The sequence below is a fragment of the Chelonoidis abingdonii genome, chromosome 7, assembly GCF_003597395.2.
Source record: "Chelonoidis abingdonii isolate Lonesome George chromosome 7, CheloAbing_2.0, whole genome shotgun sequence".
In the NCBI taxonomy this organism is placed as follows: domain Eukaryota; kingdom Metazoa; phylum Chordata; order Testudines; family Testudinidae; genus Chelonoidis; species Chelonoidis abingdonii.
In genome coordinates, this window is record NC_133775.1 from 17,792,191 (window position 1) to 17,808,654 (window position 16,464).

The 16,464-nt window shown below is 39.2% G+C and overlaps 1 protein-coding gene across 2 annotated transcripts; it reads left to right on the forward strand.

The window, feature by feature from the left end:
• Nucleotides 1-751: 751 nt before the first annotated feature.
• Nucleotides 752-15,834, forward strand: USP1 (ubiquitin specific peptidase 1). 2 transcript variants are annotated; one of them, XM_032795509.2, is made up of 9 exons: nt 752-1,173; nt 1,963-2,207; nt 4,250-4,373; nt 5,872-5,979; nt 6,569-6,729; nt 8,083-8,795; nt 9,542-9,712; nt 11,014-11,215; nt 14,258-15,834. In XM_032795509.2, exons 2-9 carry the CDS (start codon nt 2,038-2,040, stop codon nt 14,994-14,996), a joined length of 2,388 nt encoding a protein of 795 aa, XP_032651400.1. In that variant the 5' UTR covers nt 752-1,173; nt 1,963-2,037; the 3' UTR covers nt 14,997-15,834. The 2 variants fall into 2 exon arrangements, with proteins under 2 accessions (XP_032651400.1, XP_032651401.1); XM_032795510.2 differs by lacking the exon at nt 752-1,173 and adding an exon at nt 1,189-1,242.
• The last annotated feature ends 630 nt before the right edge of the window (nt 15,835-16,464 follow it).

The window sequence follows — 16,464 nt, forward strand, 5'->3', positions numbered from 1 at the left end:
GAAGGGCCGGTTAACCGATACACCTAAACTTTTACATCGCTCTCCGCAGCCCCCGTATTCACGGCTGGAGTTTTCCCCGGAGTCTCTCGTGTATTGTTTGCCGACGGCCCAGCCCGGGGAGGCGAGTGGCCACGTGGGACTCTCAGCTTGCAGGTGCCCAGGCTCAATCAGTTTCTCGCAGCTGGCTGCAGGGAAAAGCTTGAGCGCGGGGCGGAGCAGGCGGCGCACCCGCCATGGGCTCCCCAACGAGCTCCTCGTGCTGGCTGAGCCGGGGCAGGGTCTCGGGGGTGGCAGCCGCACCGGCCGCGGCGCCCAGTCCAGATTCACTCAGAGATGCTGCGCAGTTCGTGCCACTTCGTTCCAAAGCTCGCCAGGCCGCATCGCCCACGGCTGAGCTCGGTGCTCAGGCTGTTACCGCTCCCTGGGCTATGGGGACCACGGGGGCAGCCGACTGAGCATGCGCCCCATCCACCACCCGAGGCTCTGCCCTACGCCTCCCCTGTTCTCACGCCTCGCTCCACTCCGAGAGCCGTTAAGTTACCCGGGTCTATTTGAATACCGTCAGAGGCATAATCAGCTCGCACAAGACGCTGATTGGTTGATCTTCTCGCGCTGTTATTGGCGGAGGCGGCAAAGGATGGGTGGGGTTGAATCGGTGTGTCAGGACGCACTAACTTTCCTTGGAAAGGGAGGGGGGCAGGCATCCATGTACGATGGTTTAACCCGTCCCAGCCCCTTCCCAGGCTCGAGCCCTCTGGCCAGGCCTCTACCGCCGCACGCGCGCGCCCCGCCAGGACCCCGCAGGCTGGCCAAGATATTGCCTGAGTCTAGGAGACAGACAGTTGTGCTGGGGTTACTAGCGCGCCCCATAATGCGGCCTAGCGCACCTACCAGATATTTGTGAGGAGACGAAGCTCTGTTGGCCGCTGCTACCCTTTCAGTCCCGAGGGGCCTGGAGGGATTTCTCTTCTGGCGTTTAATCAGGAAGGCCGCACACGCCCTGGCGCGAGGGGGCAGGTGTCGGGCCCTGGGGCTAGGAAAAACCCGCCAACTTTCCCGTTGTGGGGAGCGCGGGATTGGGGCGCCTTGTAGTCTCCATAGCAACCAGGGAGGGTGATTCTAGGAGAGCGTGCCCCCTCCCGGCGGCACCGGGGCCAAGCGAAGATGTAGCGGGTGAGGAGACGCGGCGCCGGCAGGGACCCTCCCCTCCAGGAGTCAGGGGGCTCAGCCCGTCCCCTGCGGGTCAGGAGCGGGGGGGGGGAGGGCGCGGGCGCCTCCACTCACTCTGGGGCCGGTGGAGTTTGGGGGTTTCCCCTCCTGCCTTAAGCTGTGTCTGGGGAGACTGTGATTCCTTCGCGGGGACACGCTCCAGCTGCTCTTGCGGTCGCGGTCACCCTCCCCCCCGGGGGGGGATAGCTGGAATAAAGGGCATAGTGTTCTCTAGTCTCACTAACTGCTGTGCCAGGGGCCCGGTGGGTACCAAGTAGCGCGGGGGAGCGGCTGTCGTCCCGCGTCGGGGTAAACCCCGCTGCCGGCTCGGGTTGTTGGTGCTCGCAGAAGGCGCTATCGCTGGGCGGGCTTCTCCGCCACTCTGTCCCCACAGCTCTGCTTTCCAAGGCGGGTCAGGCAGGCTCCAGCCCATCCATTCCTTGGCCTCCCTGCTGGAAACGCCACACGGGCACCAGGTGGTGTAGCCAGTGTGTGCTGTGAGGTGGACCCGATCTTCTACACTAGCCTGAAACGTCAGCGCAGCCCCTTTCAGGCAGGCCCCTGGACACAGCCAGGAGAGACGATCTAGTTTTGGTCATTGCCCACCCCCGCCTAGATTCAGAGTGCTGAAGGTGAAACGGCTCTTGCCCAGTTCTCTGAGCCACGCGGGCCACTAGAAAGTGCTGTCATGAACGTCTATTGCATGCATGTCCGCTTCCCATAATAAAAGTACATGTAACATGTATTTGACAGGTGTTACTGCCGATTGCAGCTTTTTGTCTAGGGTGATCTTATTCCCCGTCCCCATTATTTGTGAGTGAGGAAAAAATGCCAGGTGTATTACCGACTGACCCTACTGGGCTTTTGAGAGGTAGCCCGTCAAAGAAAAATAGACTTTCCCTGAAGCTTTTCCAAAAAAAGGAAACGAAAAGAGCACTGGATTTTACAGATTCACAAGAAAATGAACAAAAGAGTTCAGAATACAGAGAGTCACAAATGTATGTAAGAGTTTAAGATTTTCTGATTATAACCTGGTCAATGCTAAACATTCTAAGTAGTATTTTTTTATATGAGAAATACTTTGTCTAATAATGGACAAGTGGGAGTAAAAAACGTCTTAATAAATGGATGTCTTATTAAGCTGGCTCTTGAAAACTAAACTGTTCTGCTTGCTGCACTGCTCCAATAGAGAATAAATTTCACGAAGCAAGTTATAATGGAATGCTTGAGTCAGTTTCAGCTAACTGAACTGATTTTGCTATTTGAAACCTAGTTTAAGAAAATGAGAGGTGACTGAGTTTACACTTATTATGGATGTTAACCTTGCCTGTAGAATGTCTAACTTGTGGAGAATGTGATCAATACACTAAGCTAATAGAGGCTACTTATGAAGATTTACGTACCAAATTATTTTAAAAACAAGGATATTCTGGGTTTAAAGAATTTGCAAACCACAAACCTGTTTTTCAAAATGAGATTTAAGTGAGTCTTAGTGCCTGGGAAAGGTTCTGGATTTTAAAGTCTCATTTCTAGTACTTGTAGAAGCATCGGCAGTTCCAATACTAGCTTTCTTCCATTACATTTCTCCGGTATCCCTCAATTCCAGAATGAGGCTTCCAGCTCACTTTATACCAGAAAACAAAGAGGGTTAGATGGGAAAAGAATTACTCAAGCACATTAAATTAGAAATGCACTGATGATCACTGAAGCCTTTGTTTTATTACACCAGTACAATGTATTAGCAGTCTGATGCTTCTACACAAGCTTCTCTACATAGTGGACTGAGTCTTGCCCTTGGGTTTGTGCACAGGAATTTCTGTGATGATAATCTTTTGGCGATGGAAGGGGGAAGGTTAGAATGGAAAGTATACATGGTGGCATTTTTTGTTTAGTGCTGCAGTAGCGAAGTCTGAATAACTCATATATTATGGAAAAACTTGTAGGGTTTTTTCCATATTGGTTTGAAAGACTTCAGAAGAAACTGTCTGGTCAGGTGTAGGTGCCCTACCAAATTCACAGTCCATTTTGTTCAATTTCAAGTCATAGGATTTTAAAAATAATAAATTTAATGATTTCAGTTATTTAAATCTAAAATGTCATGATGTTGTAACTGTAGGGGTCCTGATCTAAACAGGGGCTGTGATGGCGGGGTTTGCAAAGCTATTATAGGGGGTCATGGTACTGTCACCCTTACTCCTGCACTGCTGCTGATGGCAGCGCTGCCTTCAGAGCTGGGCAGGCGGAGAGCAGCAGCTGCTAGCTGGGAGCCCAGCTCTGAAGGCAGTGCTGCCAGCAGCAGTGTGGAAATAAGAATGACATGGTATGGTATTGCCATCCTTACTTCTGCGCTGCTGCTGGTTGGGTGCTGCCTTCAGAGCTGGGTGCGTAGTCACCGCTCTCCAGCCACCCAGCTCTGAAAGCAGCACAGAAACAACAGTGGCCACTCTGTGACCCCCTTACAATAATCTTGCAACCCCGCCCCCCATCCCCACAATGCCCTTTGGGTTGGGAACTCCAATTTGAGAAATGCTGGTGAAATCTGTATAGTATAGGGTACAAGTATACAAAACACCAGCTTTCATGGGGGAGACCAGACTTCACAGTCCATGATGCGTTTTTCACAGCTGTGAATTTGGTAGAGCCCTACACATGGGTGTTGTACTATTACTGGAATATCTGTGTGCTTATTGCAAACCTTTTTGCATAAATTCCTAGAAAATACTGTTTCTGTTGAGTGGTTCCATCTTTGAGCACACAGCATAGCATGAGCTTCAAAAACTGATAGTTTTGGTACCATCTGTGATCTGTTGACAGTATAAAAAGATTAATTTTATATAGTAGTGTAAGGGCCAGATTTTTAAAGGTATTTAGCTACCCAACTCCCTTTAAAAATCCAGCCTCAAGTGTTAAAAGATGTTTTGTAAGAAGTTAATGATGTGAAAGACAAACACTTCAAAAGGTCAAGATGCATATGCATGTGTTCTAAGATTAAAAAAAAAAAAAAAAAAGCCATGCTTTTACTCTCTTCTCTGTTTAATAGTGATCAGGTTGTTCCTGCAGCACAGCCTCCTTCACCCATTAGCTGCGAGAAAAAAGACAACATGCTGCCTTTTGTGGGCTTGAACAATCTTGGCAATACTTGTTACCTTAACAGCATACTTCAGGTAAATTCATATTTTGGGGATTGGAACAGATATTTGCGTTGTCGTTAAACCTTTTATACAAACACTTTAGACTCCTAGTTTGACAAAGTATTGGGTATAAATGGGATTGAAGGGAGATGCCACACACTCAAGGCAGCCAATGGTGCACATATATCTATATCTACTCCTGCTCACTTGCAGGAGTAATTGTTTTACAAAGAAATTATTGCGTTGCCCTAAGGTTTGCTCCCAGGATTGGGCATGAGTTGGCTAGGCTTGTTCTCTGACCACACCACCTTCCTCATTTTGCATCATTGTGCCAAGTTAGGTGCACGAGTGGAGGCAGAACTTGGTAGTGTAAATCCCTTTGTATTCTGCAGAGGGATGCAGATTACCCTTTAATTTAATAAAAAGCAGAGTTCCATCCAACACTAATAGTAGGAATATTCTAGGAGATGCTATCAAGAAGTTGAACCTCACAGTTTTATATTTTGGTTTCCCAGTTTTTCCCAATTTATGAAATAAAAAATAACTAATTTGAATCTCTTTTAAAACTGAAGCATTCCCCTGCAATACTGGAAACTCAGTATCTTTGTACTAGTGCAGAAAACCAGAAAGAAAAACTGCTGACTAGTCATTTCTCTACACAAGTGTAAAAAGTGTAGTAAAGTGAAAAAATAAACAGATTAGTTTACTTTTCAGTCATTCATGTTAACTGACTTATCCTCTATCCCTTTAATCACTTGGATGGAATTTTCAAGTGCCTAAGGGAGTCAGTCGCCCAATTCTTATTAAATTTTGAAGATTTAAAATCACAGGAAGTTGGACATCTCACTCATAATACTTAAAATGCAAAAGGGAGTCAGATTTTTCAAATTTCCATCCTACTTTTAGTTAGTGGAGATAACTATAAATAGTCAGGGAATTCAAAAGGAAGCTTTCCACTACAGCTATACATTCCTGAATATCAGCAGTATTTACTTTCATTGTACTGTAAAATGAGTGTTGAGTGGCAGGGGGAAGTTTAACTTTTGAAGGATGGTCTCATGGTTAAATTATTGGACTGAAATTTGGTAGACAAGGTTCCCTGATCTGCAACAGACTTCCAGTGGATGTTGGATTGAACACCTAATCTTTCTTCCTCAATTCCTGACCTGTAAAGGGAGATAGGAAAGAATTATCTCACAAGGACTTTGGGAGGATAAATTCATTAATGTTTGAGGTAGTACGGTATTTATGACCTCAAATGACACAGTGATGAGAGCCACATGAGAACCTTTACTTTTGTGCTTAAGTTTTTAACATCAATATTGTTTTAAAATTGTACTCTACCTATATTTGCACAGCGTGGGCCATCGAGGTTTCTGCATCCTTGCGTGCTGTACAACAACCTAGAGATGCAGAAGCAGAACTTGGCCTATGTGCATGGACTTTTAATGTTAGTTTTAACTTTAGTTTCATGTACAACTTTTTTGCTCACTTAACCGTTTTTTTTCTTGTTTTATACTGCTGCTGCTAGGTGTTATATTTTTGTCCTGGCTTTAAAACTGGAGTGAAACACTTATTTAACATTATTTCAAAGAAGAGAGAAATGTTAAAGGATGAAGGAGAACAAAAGTCAGACAAGGTAAATTTTATATGTATCATTTGATCTTTCTTTAGCTGTAATTATGCAAGTAAGTGCAGCATAAATTAAACTGTCATATCTTGGAATATATAGGGGCACACAGTAAAGAGCTTTTTTGAACTTCCTGTTGAAGAAAATTTAACTTTATTATAGTGGTATCATTTTTGACTCATTTACAACTTATAACACTGCCCTTCAAAGTTATTTTTGGAAGGTTTATAAGTAAGACTGGAAGTCTTTCACGAACATCACAGATTCCGTGACTTTCTGGGACCTCTGTGACTTCTGCAGCTGAAGCGGGTGACCCTGGGCCGTCCCTCGCCCTGGTGGGGCCCTGGCCAGCCCCTGCCCCAGAATTATTTTGGGGATAGAATATCCGGTGGAATCTGTGAGTCTTTCTTGTTCACTTCCTGCAGGCAAAGAAGCAATATATTGAATGTTTCAAGAAGCACCTGCTTCCATCCCTTTAACTAATAGAAATGCTGGCAATGACTGACAGAAAAGGGATAAGGGAGGCAGGGGAAAAAACCTTCAACTGTTGTATTCGGAGGCAAAAGCTCAACTATTGTCTTTTCTTTTATGATTACAGGGAAGTTGTAAAGAAGATCCTTTGGCAAGTTATGAACTAATCTGCAGTTTGCATTCCTTGATTCTTTCAGTGGAACAACTTCAGGCCAGTTTTCTATTAAATCCAGAAAAATATACAGATGAACTTGCTACTCAGCCAAGAAGGCTATTAAATACACTTAGGTATAAATAATCTTAAATGAAATATCAGAATTTTCACTGAAATTTGAGCTAATTATAATTTGTGTATTACAAGCTTAAGAAAATATTGGGGGTTGATGTTTTTAAATTTGATACACTAGCATAGGGAATGTGTTTTTTGTTTTTTTTCCACATTCCATGCAGGGGATTGCATCAGTTCTGCTGCTCACAATTCTCTAGCAGCCACATAGGAAAACGGATATAATCCCAGTCAATTTTACTGTGGGAAGGTGGCCCAAGATAAAATTTGTGCATCTATGTTTCAGCTATCTCTTGTGGTATCAAGGTTTAGAGCTAAGATTACAGGCCTTGATCCTGTAAGGTTCTGAGTACTTTGACCCAGATCCAGCAAAGCATTTAAATACGTTTATGTCACTGGGACTACACAGATGCTTTAAGTATGTGCTTAAGTGCTTTGCTGGATCAGGGCTAGAGTTTTCAGTACCTTGCAGGTTTCAGCCTGTGAAATGGCCATTTGCCCCCAGCCTCCTTTCCATGGCTACCTGTGGTACATGAACCTTCTCTTCAGGCCTGGACTTTTTATCCAAACATCTCTAATTTTGAGTCTCAAATCATATTATAGTTACCTACTTAGTAAACAGTCTGCAGGGTTGCACATCTAACTTTTTATTCTTAATCCAGTGCAGAAGTAGTTCTTAAAACTGTTCTCTGCTTTTTGTCAATTGTAGCAGTTAATGGGGATGGGCATTATTAAATAATTGAGGTAAACTGGTGGTATTTATTGATAATACACCTGGACATTAGTCTTGTGGTATTGTTCTATCACAGAAAGGCAGTGTCTAGCAAATGGAGAAGGGGACACAAGGAGTTAGGACGTGGGTTCTATGTCAGACTGCCTCCGAAGTATGACTTTTGGTCAAGTCAATTCACTTTGGCCTCAGCTTTCCCATGTGTAAAATGTCCAGAAACATCTATTGCACATGGATATTATTAGGTTGTATCTGTATTTATATATAGTCTTTCAGTTGAGAACATGAAAGTGTTTTACAAAGTAATACATCTGTATCAATCCTTTAGTATTAGTTTCTTAACGTCTATTGTAAAATTTAGTCTTCTGTTCCAAAATTTTCATCCTTTTGTGATTAATACAGAAGTGCTACACAATTTTGGATTAGCTCCTGAAATTATCAAATCCTTCCTCTTTGACTCTTCTTGTGCTTCCATCCTAGTCTGTGGGCTCTCTGACTGCCAGACATAAACTAAAAATATAAAATCTGCATAAGAGTTCCATTGTAACACAATAACTGATCACATGTGGTAGTCTCCAGATGTATCATTTCAAAACTATATAACACTTCCCTTTTTCCTCTGTAGAGAACTTAACCCTATGTATGAAGGATATCTGCAGCATGATGCCCAGGAAGTATTACAGTGTATCTTAGGTAACATCCAGGAAAGGTGTCAGATATTGAAGAAGGAAGAATTGAAAAATATGTCAGTGGAAGAGCCTATAGCTCACTTGGAGGAGAAGTCTAATCAAAATACTGAAAGCAATGGCACTAACAGCCCCGGTGAGGAAAATGACTATGCAACAAGCAGTCACACTGCAGAGGAGTCTGAAGACAAACTATCCAAAGGAAATGGGAAAAGGAAAAGTGATACTGAGGGTGGGAATGCAAAGAAAAAATCTAAAGTATCCAAGGAGCATAATGCAGTAGAGGAAAATCAGAGACAGACCAGGTCAAAGAGGAAAGCAACAGCAGAGAAACTAGAAAATCATACAGATGTCATTGCTAAGTATTCTATTGAAAATGAGATTGCAAAGCCAACACAGAAGAAATCACGACTTAGATTAAACTGGTTTAAGTCTTCAGGCAAACAGCCCAGCATTCTGTCTAAATTTTGTAGTGTGGGAAAGCTAGCAAACAACTTGGGATCCAAAGAGCAGATGAAAGAAACTGATGGCTGTGAGATTGAAGAAGCATCTGTAAAGTGTGAAAATGGTAATAATATAAAAGAGTATTTTGAACCTGCATCCCCTGTTGAAAGTGCTGGTGAAAAAGGAATTGAAAAACCACTACAAGAAGGTTAGTAAAAAATGTGTGGGCTTAATGTAAGCACAGTAGGACTGAGAAACAAATACACCTGGGAAGTTAGTGCTCAAATACCATAGTGAGGATTTGAAATCTATTTTTCCTTAAGTGGAAAATTTCTACACCCAATATAATCCTAGATATATATAGAAATACCTGACATACAGATATGTCTAAGATATATAATAATAATTAGAAATTAGAGTGTGAGCAGAAAATAAGGTGATTCTAGTAATGCAGTGTAAATAGGTTAGAAGAATGCCAAATTTATAATCGTATTACCTCTTGCTAATTTATAATGTAGATTGTGGGTTATGGACTTTGAAAAGTCCCCAAGTGTTTATGTTCCTCACAAGAGAATTATTTATCATTTTAAGGTTAATGCCAACATATACATAATCCATTAATGATACAAAACAGATTACCCAAGATGAGACATTTTCAATAAAGGATATATCTGGAATCTAATCTTAAAATAAAATTTGAAAAATTTGAGTATTCCAAGATCAAGATTTTTTTCAGATGCTTTATTCAATACCCCAAAATTGTGTGCTTGTTTTTATGGTCTGTTAAATTTTATAAAACAAATTACGGAATTTGAAGATCTAAAACTGACACCATGTCTGTTGTGCACCGTGCCAGTTCAGAAACAATAGTACCAATAATTGTCCTTAATGTACTACTGTGGATAAGAACTTTTTGTTAATAGATTGTTTATATTATTATGTAACTTTTTCTAGGTTCAGAGTTAGCTGTTTTTGAATTAGTGGAGAGACTATTCCAGGGTCAGCTGGTATTGAGAACCCGATGTTTGGAGTGTGAATGTTTTACTGAAAGAAGAGAAGACTTTCAGGACATCAGTGTGCCAGTACAAGAAGATGAACTTTCTAAAGCAGAAGAGAGTTCTGAAAGTAAGTAACAGTGAAGGATCATGATGTACATATCTGATTAATATATTTATAGTTTTGGGATTGGAGGGAGGGAGATGTGCCCTTGGTGTTTATAAAGGAATGTTACTAGAAATTGCTTTTGGTCCTGGTCAGGTCAATATCGTGTTATGATTTTCTTTAGAATTGGAAACATAACTTTGATAACATGGATGGATCCTAAAAAGCATTTAAAAAAAGTTACTTTAAATTCACTCTCCTGATATGATACAAGTGCTTGCAATCCTTTTATTCATTTGAATGGACATTATCAACTTGAAAGGGAATTTCTATCTGAATTTTTTTGCCTAATGTAGTTATAACTGACACCTCAGAGTAAAATGTTAGATGCACAAAACAAGCATGCATATATATATTATATTTTTCTCTAACTGACTTTGGTGTGTGTAGTCAGTTTTAGTTCCTTTTTCACAATTGAACAGTTTGATGATGATGATCTTGAGTCTACCCTTTCTCCTTTGTTGAGAAAATCCTTATAAGCAGCAGGGAAGTAGAAAACCCCGTATCTAACCCTTTGAGGGAAAAACAGGATATATACTGCTTGAAGCGTGCTCAGAAATTTTTTTTAAGTTTCAGTTTGAAAATGTAAGTTGTCATTGTTCCTTTAGAGTGTCACCATTCAGGGTAGTAAAGAAAAGATTGTTTAAACTCCTAATGATATAATTTGGAGGAGATTTTACTATTCCTGACTTCCTATTACATTATGTGGGGAAAGATGAAAATATTCATCTTGAATTAAAATAGACTACACCTAATTCCAATTAAGTTTTCTTTTTTAAAGATTTAAAACACTACTGCAGATGTTGCCATTGAAGTTATTTTTTAAATCTGGTTTAAAGCGATCAGTGCAAACCAGACATAACAGGGGAAGAAGAACTTGCTGGTTATTTTGGAAACCTACCTACCTTTTTAAAAGGGGCCAAATTCTGTTCTTAGATACACATACACAATTCCTAGGGAAGTCAGTGGGAGATGTGCGCTTGTCTTATCTCAGCCTTTGAAGATTTTGTTTAAATCTGAAACAAAGCAGCACACCAGCTGTTTTTCAATCTGAGTTAATCTATATCTTGGCTGGTATCTCTCATTTTAGCACTTCCTGAAATTCAATGAGCAGAGATTATTTACTTATCTTGGTTTACAGTCTATTTGGTGCATTTTTAATATTCTTAACTTTAATATTAGTTCTTGCAAGTGTCTTAACTTTTATAGCCCTGTTTTAAAATTCTTGTGGTATATGTTGGAAATGTAAAAATTCTCTTTTGTAGTTTCTCCAGAGCCAAAAACAGAAATGAAGACCCTAAAATGGGCAATTTCACAGTTTGCATCAGTAGAGAGGATTGTGGGAGAGGATAAATATTTCTGTGAAAACTGTCATCATTACACAGAAGCAGAACGCAGTCTTTTATTTGATAAAATGCCTGAAGTTATAACAGTTCACTTGAAGTGCTTTGCGGCTAATGGCTTAGAGTGAGTATTGCAGATAAACTATATTAAGAAACACTGCTGCTGGAAGAGAAACCTTGCCAAAACAGATGCAAATGTTTAAATAACAAAATTGTTTGTAGACTGAATTTAACTTTGAAAAATCCCTTGTGAAAACAGGGCAATGCAAGTAGTTTATTTAGCTGTTTAGCATAAGCTCTTCCTATTTTAGCAAGCCACTAAAGAATTTTCTCAGTGTTTAGATTTTTACCATGTTTTGTAATATCCTTGTGAAAGCTGGGGAAAATATTCTCAACATCTCATGCCAACATTGTTGTTTTCTTATATTCCTAATGGAACTTGAAATTAAGATTTTATGTATTTATTTTTTTAAAAAGAACTTGTTAACCTATCCCCATAGTTCATATTAACTACTTCAGCATAACTAGTTAAATGAGCTACAGAGCATAAAACTGGATTTGGTAACTGGTAGATGGTAGAGATTTTGTCACTGAGTAGAGGACATTTTAGAAAGAAAATACTGGAGATTAGCCTCCCACGTTCACATTTTTAAAGTATACCACATTTGGACCATAGTAATTTGACTATGCCTTTGACTTAAAAACACTGTACTACATTAATTTAGTTACTATAAGTGCCATTTATGTCAGTGCCTGTAGCTGAGCATTGGCAATATGCACCTATGATACGTAAATCTTTATTTTGCTGAAAAGGTTACTGTGTCTAATTTCAGTATCTACTTTTTCTTCCAAATTAATGAATGTGAATAAAAATATTCTAGCAAATAGAAATGAATATGAATAGTACAATAGCAGTACACATCTGAGAATTAGCTACAGCAACATACTTAATACAATTGTTTTAGGAGCAAGTTGGAAAAGCACACGAGCAAGTCACAATAGCACTATTCAGATCTCTGTAGAGAAGTAACCTTAAGGTGACAGAAGGCCACATCTAAATACATTTTCATTATATTGTAAAATGTATTAAGATGGTTATTTGTTGTAATCATCATTCAACCAATACATTAGAAATTAATGATCTAACATTACTTTTTGAGCTCACTTACAGTTTTTCATATGTTGAAACAACATATGCAGATTTGATCTGGCTTTCCAGCCCTCCCAGTATTATATATTACAAGTGATTACTTTCCTGCCACCTGTGTCATTTCCTCAGGCAGTAGTACACGGACAAACTGTGCTTATTAACTCAATATTCCACCACTTTACTTCAGTCCCAGAACATGTTCCATTTTCCTGCCATTCAATACTGTACAGAATCAGAATTCAAGATATTAAATGAAATTACCTAGAGTTAGAATTTCACTTACTGATTTAGGATGTTTTAGAGGTTGAAGCATGAGGCCTGGGAATCAGGAGATATATTCTGTTCCAAAATCTGTTAGAAGCTTCATGTGTGACCTTGAGCAAATCATTTCATTTCTCAGGGCTTTAGTCCCTATCTGTACAATGGGGATAATACTTTAATTCAAGATGTATTTTGGAACTTTATAAATATTAATTAAGTGCTTGCAGAATCCAGGTGGCAGGTGCTAGGAGTAGCACAAAACATGAATTGCCAAATGAGTGGCGCTAGGATACACTGTAAACAGTTACTGATAGCAACTTTATGTACATATATTTATAGCCAATATAAATGTGTCTGTAAAATAACCACATTTTCAAAGGGTTATGTTACAATATTTTGTTTTGTAATCTTCTAAGCTCCTAAATAATGAATTTCTCCCAAGTGCCCATGAGTGCTGTAGTAATCTTTACCTTTCTGGAGCTGTAGAAATGAAAATCCGATCACAAAATAAAAAAAAACAACTAATTGATGGTATCAGAGCAGAATTCTAATGAAGGTACCTCAGTCGTCTTCTTTATAGTCTCCTCTTCAGTAGACCATTTGAGTTATAAAATGTTTACCTTGCATTCTTGTACATATTCCTTAATATGCAAACTAATTTTAGGCATGTCTTTGTTTTGTTTTAATTAATATTCTGAGTCAGATGGAAGAGCCTATATATTTCCGATCCTTCTGCAAACAATTCAAAAATAGAACTACAGGGACCCTCAATATTTTTGATCCTCACTTTGTTTATAAGCTTAAACAACACTTTGTCTTCCTTGAGGATTTCTTTAACTATTTCCAGGTTACACAGCTGTTCTCCAAATGTCCTATGTTTTTTCTTCTGTCCTGGTGATCTTCAGATCCTCACTCAAAAATATTCACACTTCCATCCTGGCCAGTGATGCTATTTTGAACTGAATCCAGTCTCCCCATTTTTCCTTTGAACTGTCTTGAATGCTTTCTGCAAACGTATCATCAGCCAAAGTACAAGGAAGTAAGAACAGAGAGATCAAATTTAATACTGGAGTCAGGGATGCAGCTGAAACTGTCTGGAAAGTTTATTCTAAGGTTCCACTTTTTGGTTTCAGCATTTTAACTTGGAATAGCAGTACTATATCTAAATCACTAGGCTTGGAGGAACAAAAGACACCAGCAAAACAAACAAGAACTGCCAAAGACAGTGAGCCAAAACACTGCCTCAGGTCACACCTACTGAGAGCCTGACTGGTTTATACATGAGGAAGTCAGCTCCTTTCTAATCTGACTGGAAGAAGAAAATAGGACCAGAGGAGTGAAATCTGAGCAATTGAGAGAAAGGATTTTTAATCACTGTTTAAAATTTTGGATTTTTGGTTAACATCTAGTTAGTGCCAATAATTGAGTAACGTTTTGGAGAAAGGAAATCTTTCTTAAAGATTCAGTTTCACCCTTCCAGTTAAGTTGTGTGTTAATACACATCCTTTGAGTCCCCCAATAATTTTTCTGGTGATACTGGGGAAGACCAGAATTGACATTCCTATTATTTATAAAACAAGCAGAAAAGTTTTTTGTTGTTGTTTTTTAAGTCCAAGCTTTTGAAGTGTCTATACATTGGAGTAGCAGAAAAAGGCTAGAAACTTTTTTTTTAAAAAAACCCATCATTTGTAGGTAGGTCACAAAGAAAAATGTGAAATGATCCAATAATCTAACTTTACCATTTTTCTTTCAAAGGTTTGATTGTTATGGTGGATTGTCAAAGATAAATACTCCCTTATTGACACCTCTTAAATTGTCACTAGAAGAATGGAGCACAAAGTCTACTAATGATACTTATGGATTATTTGCAGTAGTAATGCACAGTGGCATTACAATTAGCAGTGGACACTACACGGCTTCTGTCAAAATTACAGATCTTAATAGTCTAGAATTAGACAAGGGCAATTTCATCACTGACCAGATGTATGAAGTGATTAAGCCAGAACCACTGAATGAGGAGGAAGCAAGAGCTGTTGCTGAAGATTATGATGATGGTGAAGTCTCTTTTAGAGTCAATGGAAATGCACAGTCAAGTAAAACTTTGAGCAAAAAGAATATGGAAGCTGTTGGACTTCTCGGAGGACAAAAAAGTAAGTCTGACTGTGACTTGTACAACAACAAAGCAACTAACCCTGAAAAGGTTGTTAATACACTAACTGAAAATAAAAATTTTGAATCTACCAGTACCAGTGGGATCTTGGAGTTTGATAAAAGTACTGAAAATGGTGATCAAAATGGTATAGCTTTCAGTGGACTAGAAAACAAAGCTTTGTATGTGTTACAAAGCTTGAAGGAATATGAGGGAAAGTGGTTGCTTTTCGATGATTCTGAAGTGAAGGTTACAGAGGAAAAGGACTTTCTGAATTCTCTCTCCCCTACATCATCATCTACATCAACTCCTTACCTTTTGTTTTATAAGAAAATTGTAGAGTGATACCATACTTTGTAAATATTACAGATTTGCATACACCTGTTGATAGATGTGCTTTTTGCATCAAGATTACCTTGATGTAACAGCTGTTTGTCTTTTGAAGCTACTGGATGAGATTATTATAGATCTTACAATTCTGTATAAACAGCACAATTTGAATTAACAAACCATGTCATAGAACTTAAACTCCTACTATAACTTCTGTGCTGCAGACTAGTGATGTCACCTCGGAATACAAATTTGTATAGATTTGTAAAAGATGTCCAAAAATACAGTAGCGGCTTTTAAATAACTAGTTCTGTTACACCTGACTTGCGTATTATTAGCTTTTTAAAAAAAAATAAAGTTATTTGTATTCACATTCTGGAGTAAATTTATATTAACTAGTAAAACTCATCAGAGGTTGTGTATTTTTGTAACACTGGAAGCAATATTTCATATCTAGTCTTTGGGGCATCAGTACAGGGCACATAAAGTACGGCTATAGCTTAGTGATGACGTTCTTCCCCTGAAAATATCTTTGCTGTGTTGTTCAGAGTCCAAAAACAAATGAGGTCTTGTTAACTCATTTGGTATACTGGAAGGAGCGGTACAGAATCTTAAACTTTAAGTTAATAGTGGATGTGATGCATACTAAGATTCTTTATATTGCAAATATTAACTGATTCCTGTTCATACAGATTTGAATGAGCGAACCTGCATCTGTTTTGCATAGGCGTTAAGCGGACAAAGTGTAAATATGTGTGATATTGTAGGTATATCAGATGTATTTGTCGGAGAAAGAAAGCAATTCAAATTGCTCATCTGTATGCAGTGTAATAAAATATTTTGTACTTTAAAAGCCCTTTGAATATCTGTTTGGGTCGATTAACAAATCAGATGTGATCTTTTTACCTTAACAGGTTAATTTGTACTGAGACCTCATTGAAAAATGGGAAAACTAAAGCATTGGCTTGATTGTATGTGTGTATGTGTACACACAGATGTATGAAATTAATGCCTATCATTTTATGTTTTTATTTTGTCTGAGATGAACAGATCAGATTGTGTTTGAAAGCTTCTATTGCTCTGGCATTACTTTCTCTCCAATCGGTGGGGGATAGTATGCACAAACACATCCTGCTTCTTTGATCTTTCCTCCAGGAATAAATGTTAACTAAAATTACTTAGTTCTGGCTTTTACAATAACAAGATAATTACACTGGACAAAATTTAAACCCTTATGTGAACAGCATTTCTGATCCATCTCTTCATTAAGTTTAAGGCCTACAGTAATTAGTATGTTAAACTGTCAGTCGTCAAAGTAGTTTACCAATAGAGCTTGGGACAAATTATTATTATTTTTTTTTTTTTTGCCTAATTTGGTCTATTCAAAGGCAAAGATTATTTTGAATAGGTGCTAGAAAAGGGGCGGGCAAACTTTTTGACCTGAGGGTCGCATCAGGTTTTGGAAATTTGTATGGAGGACTCG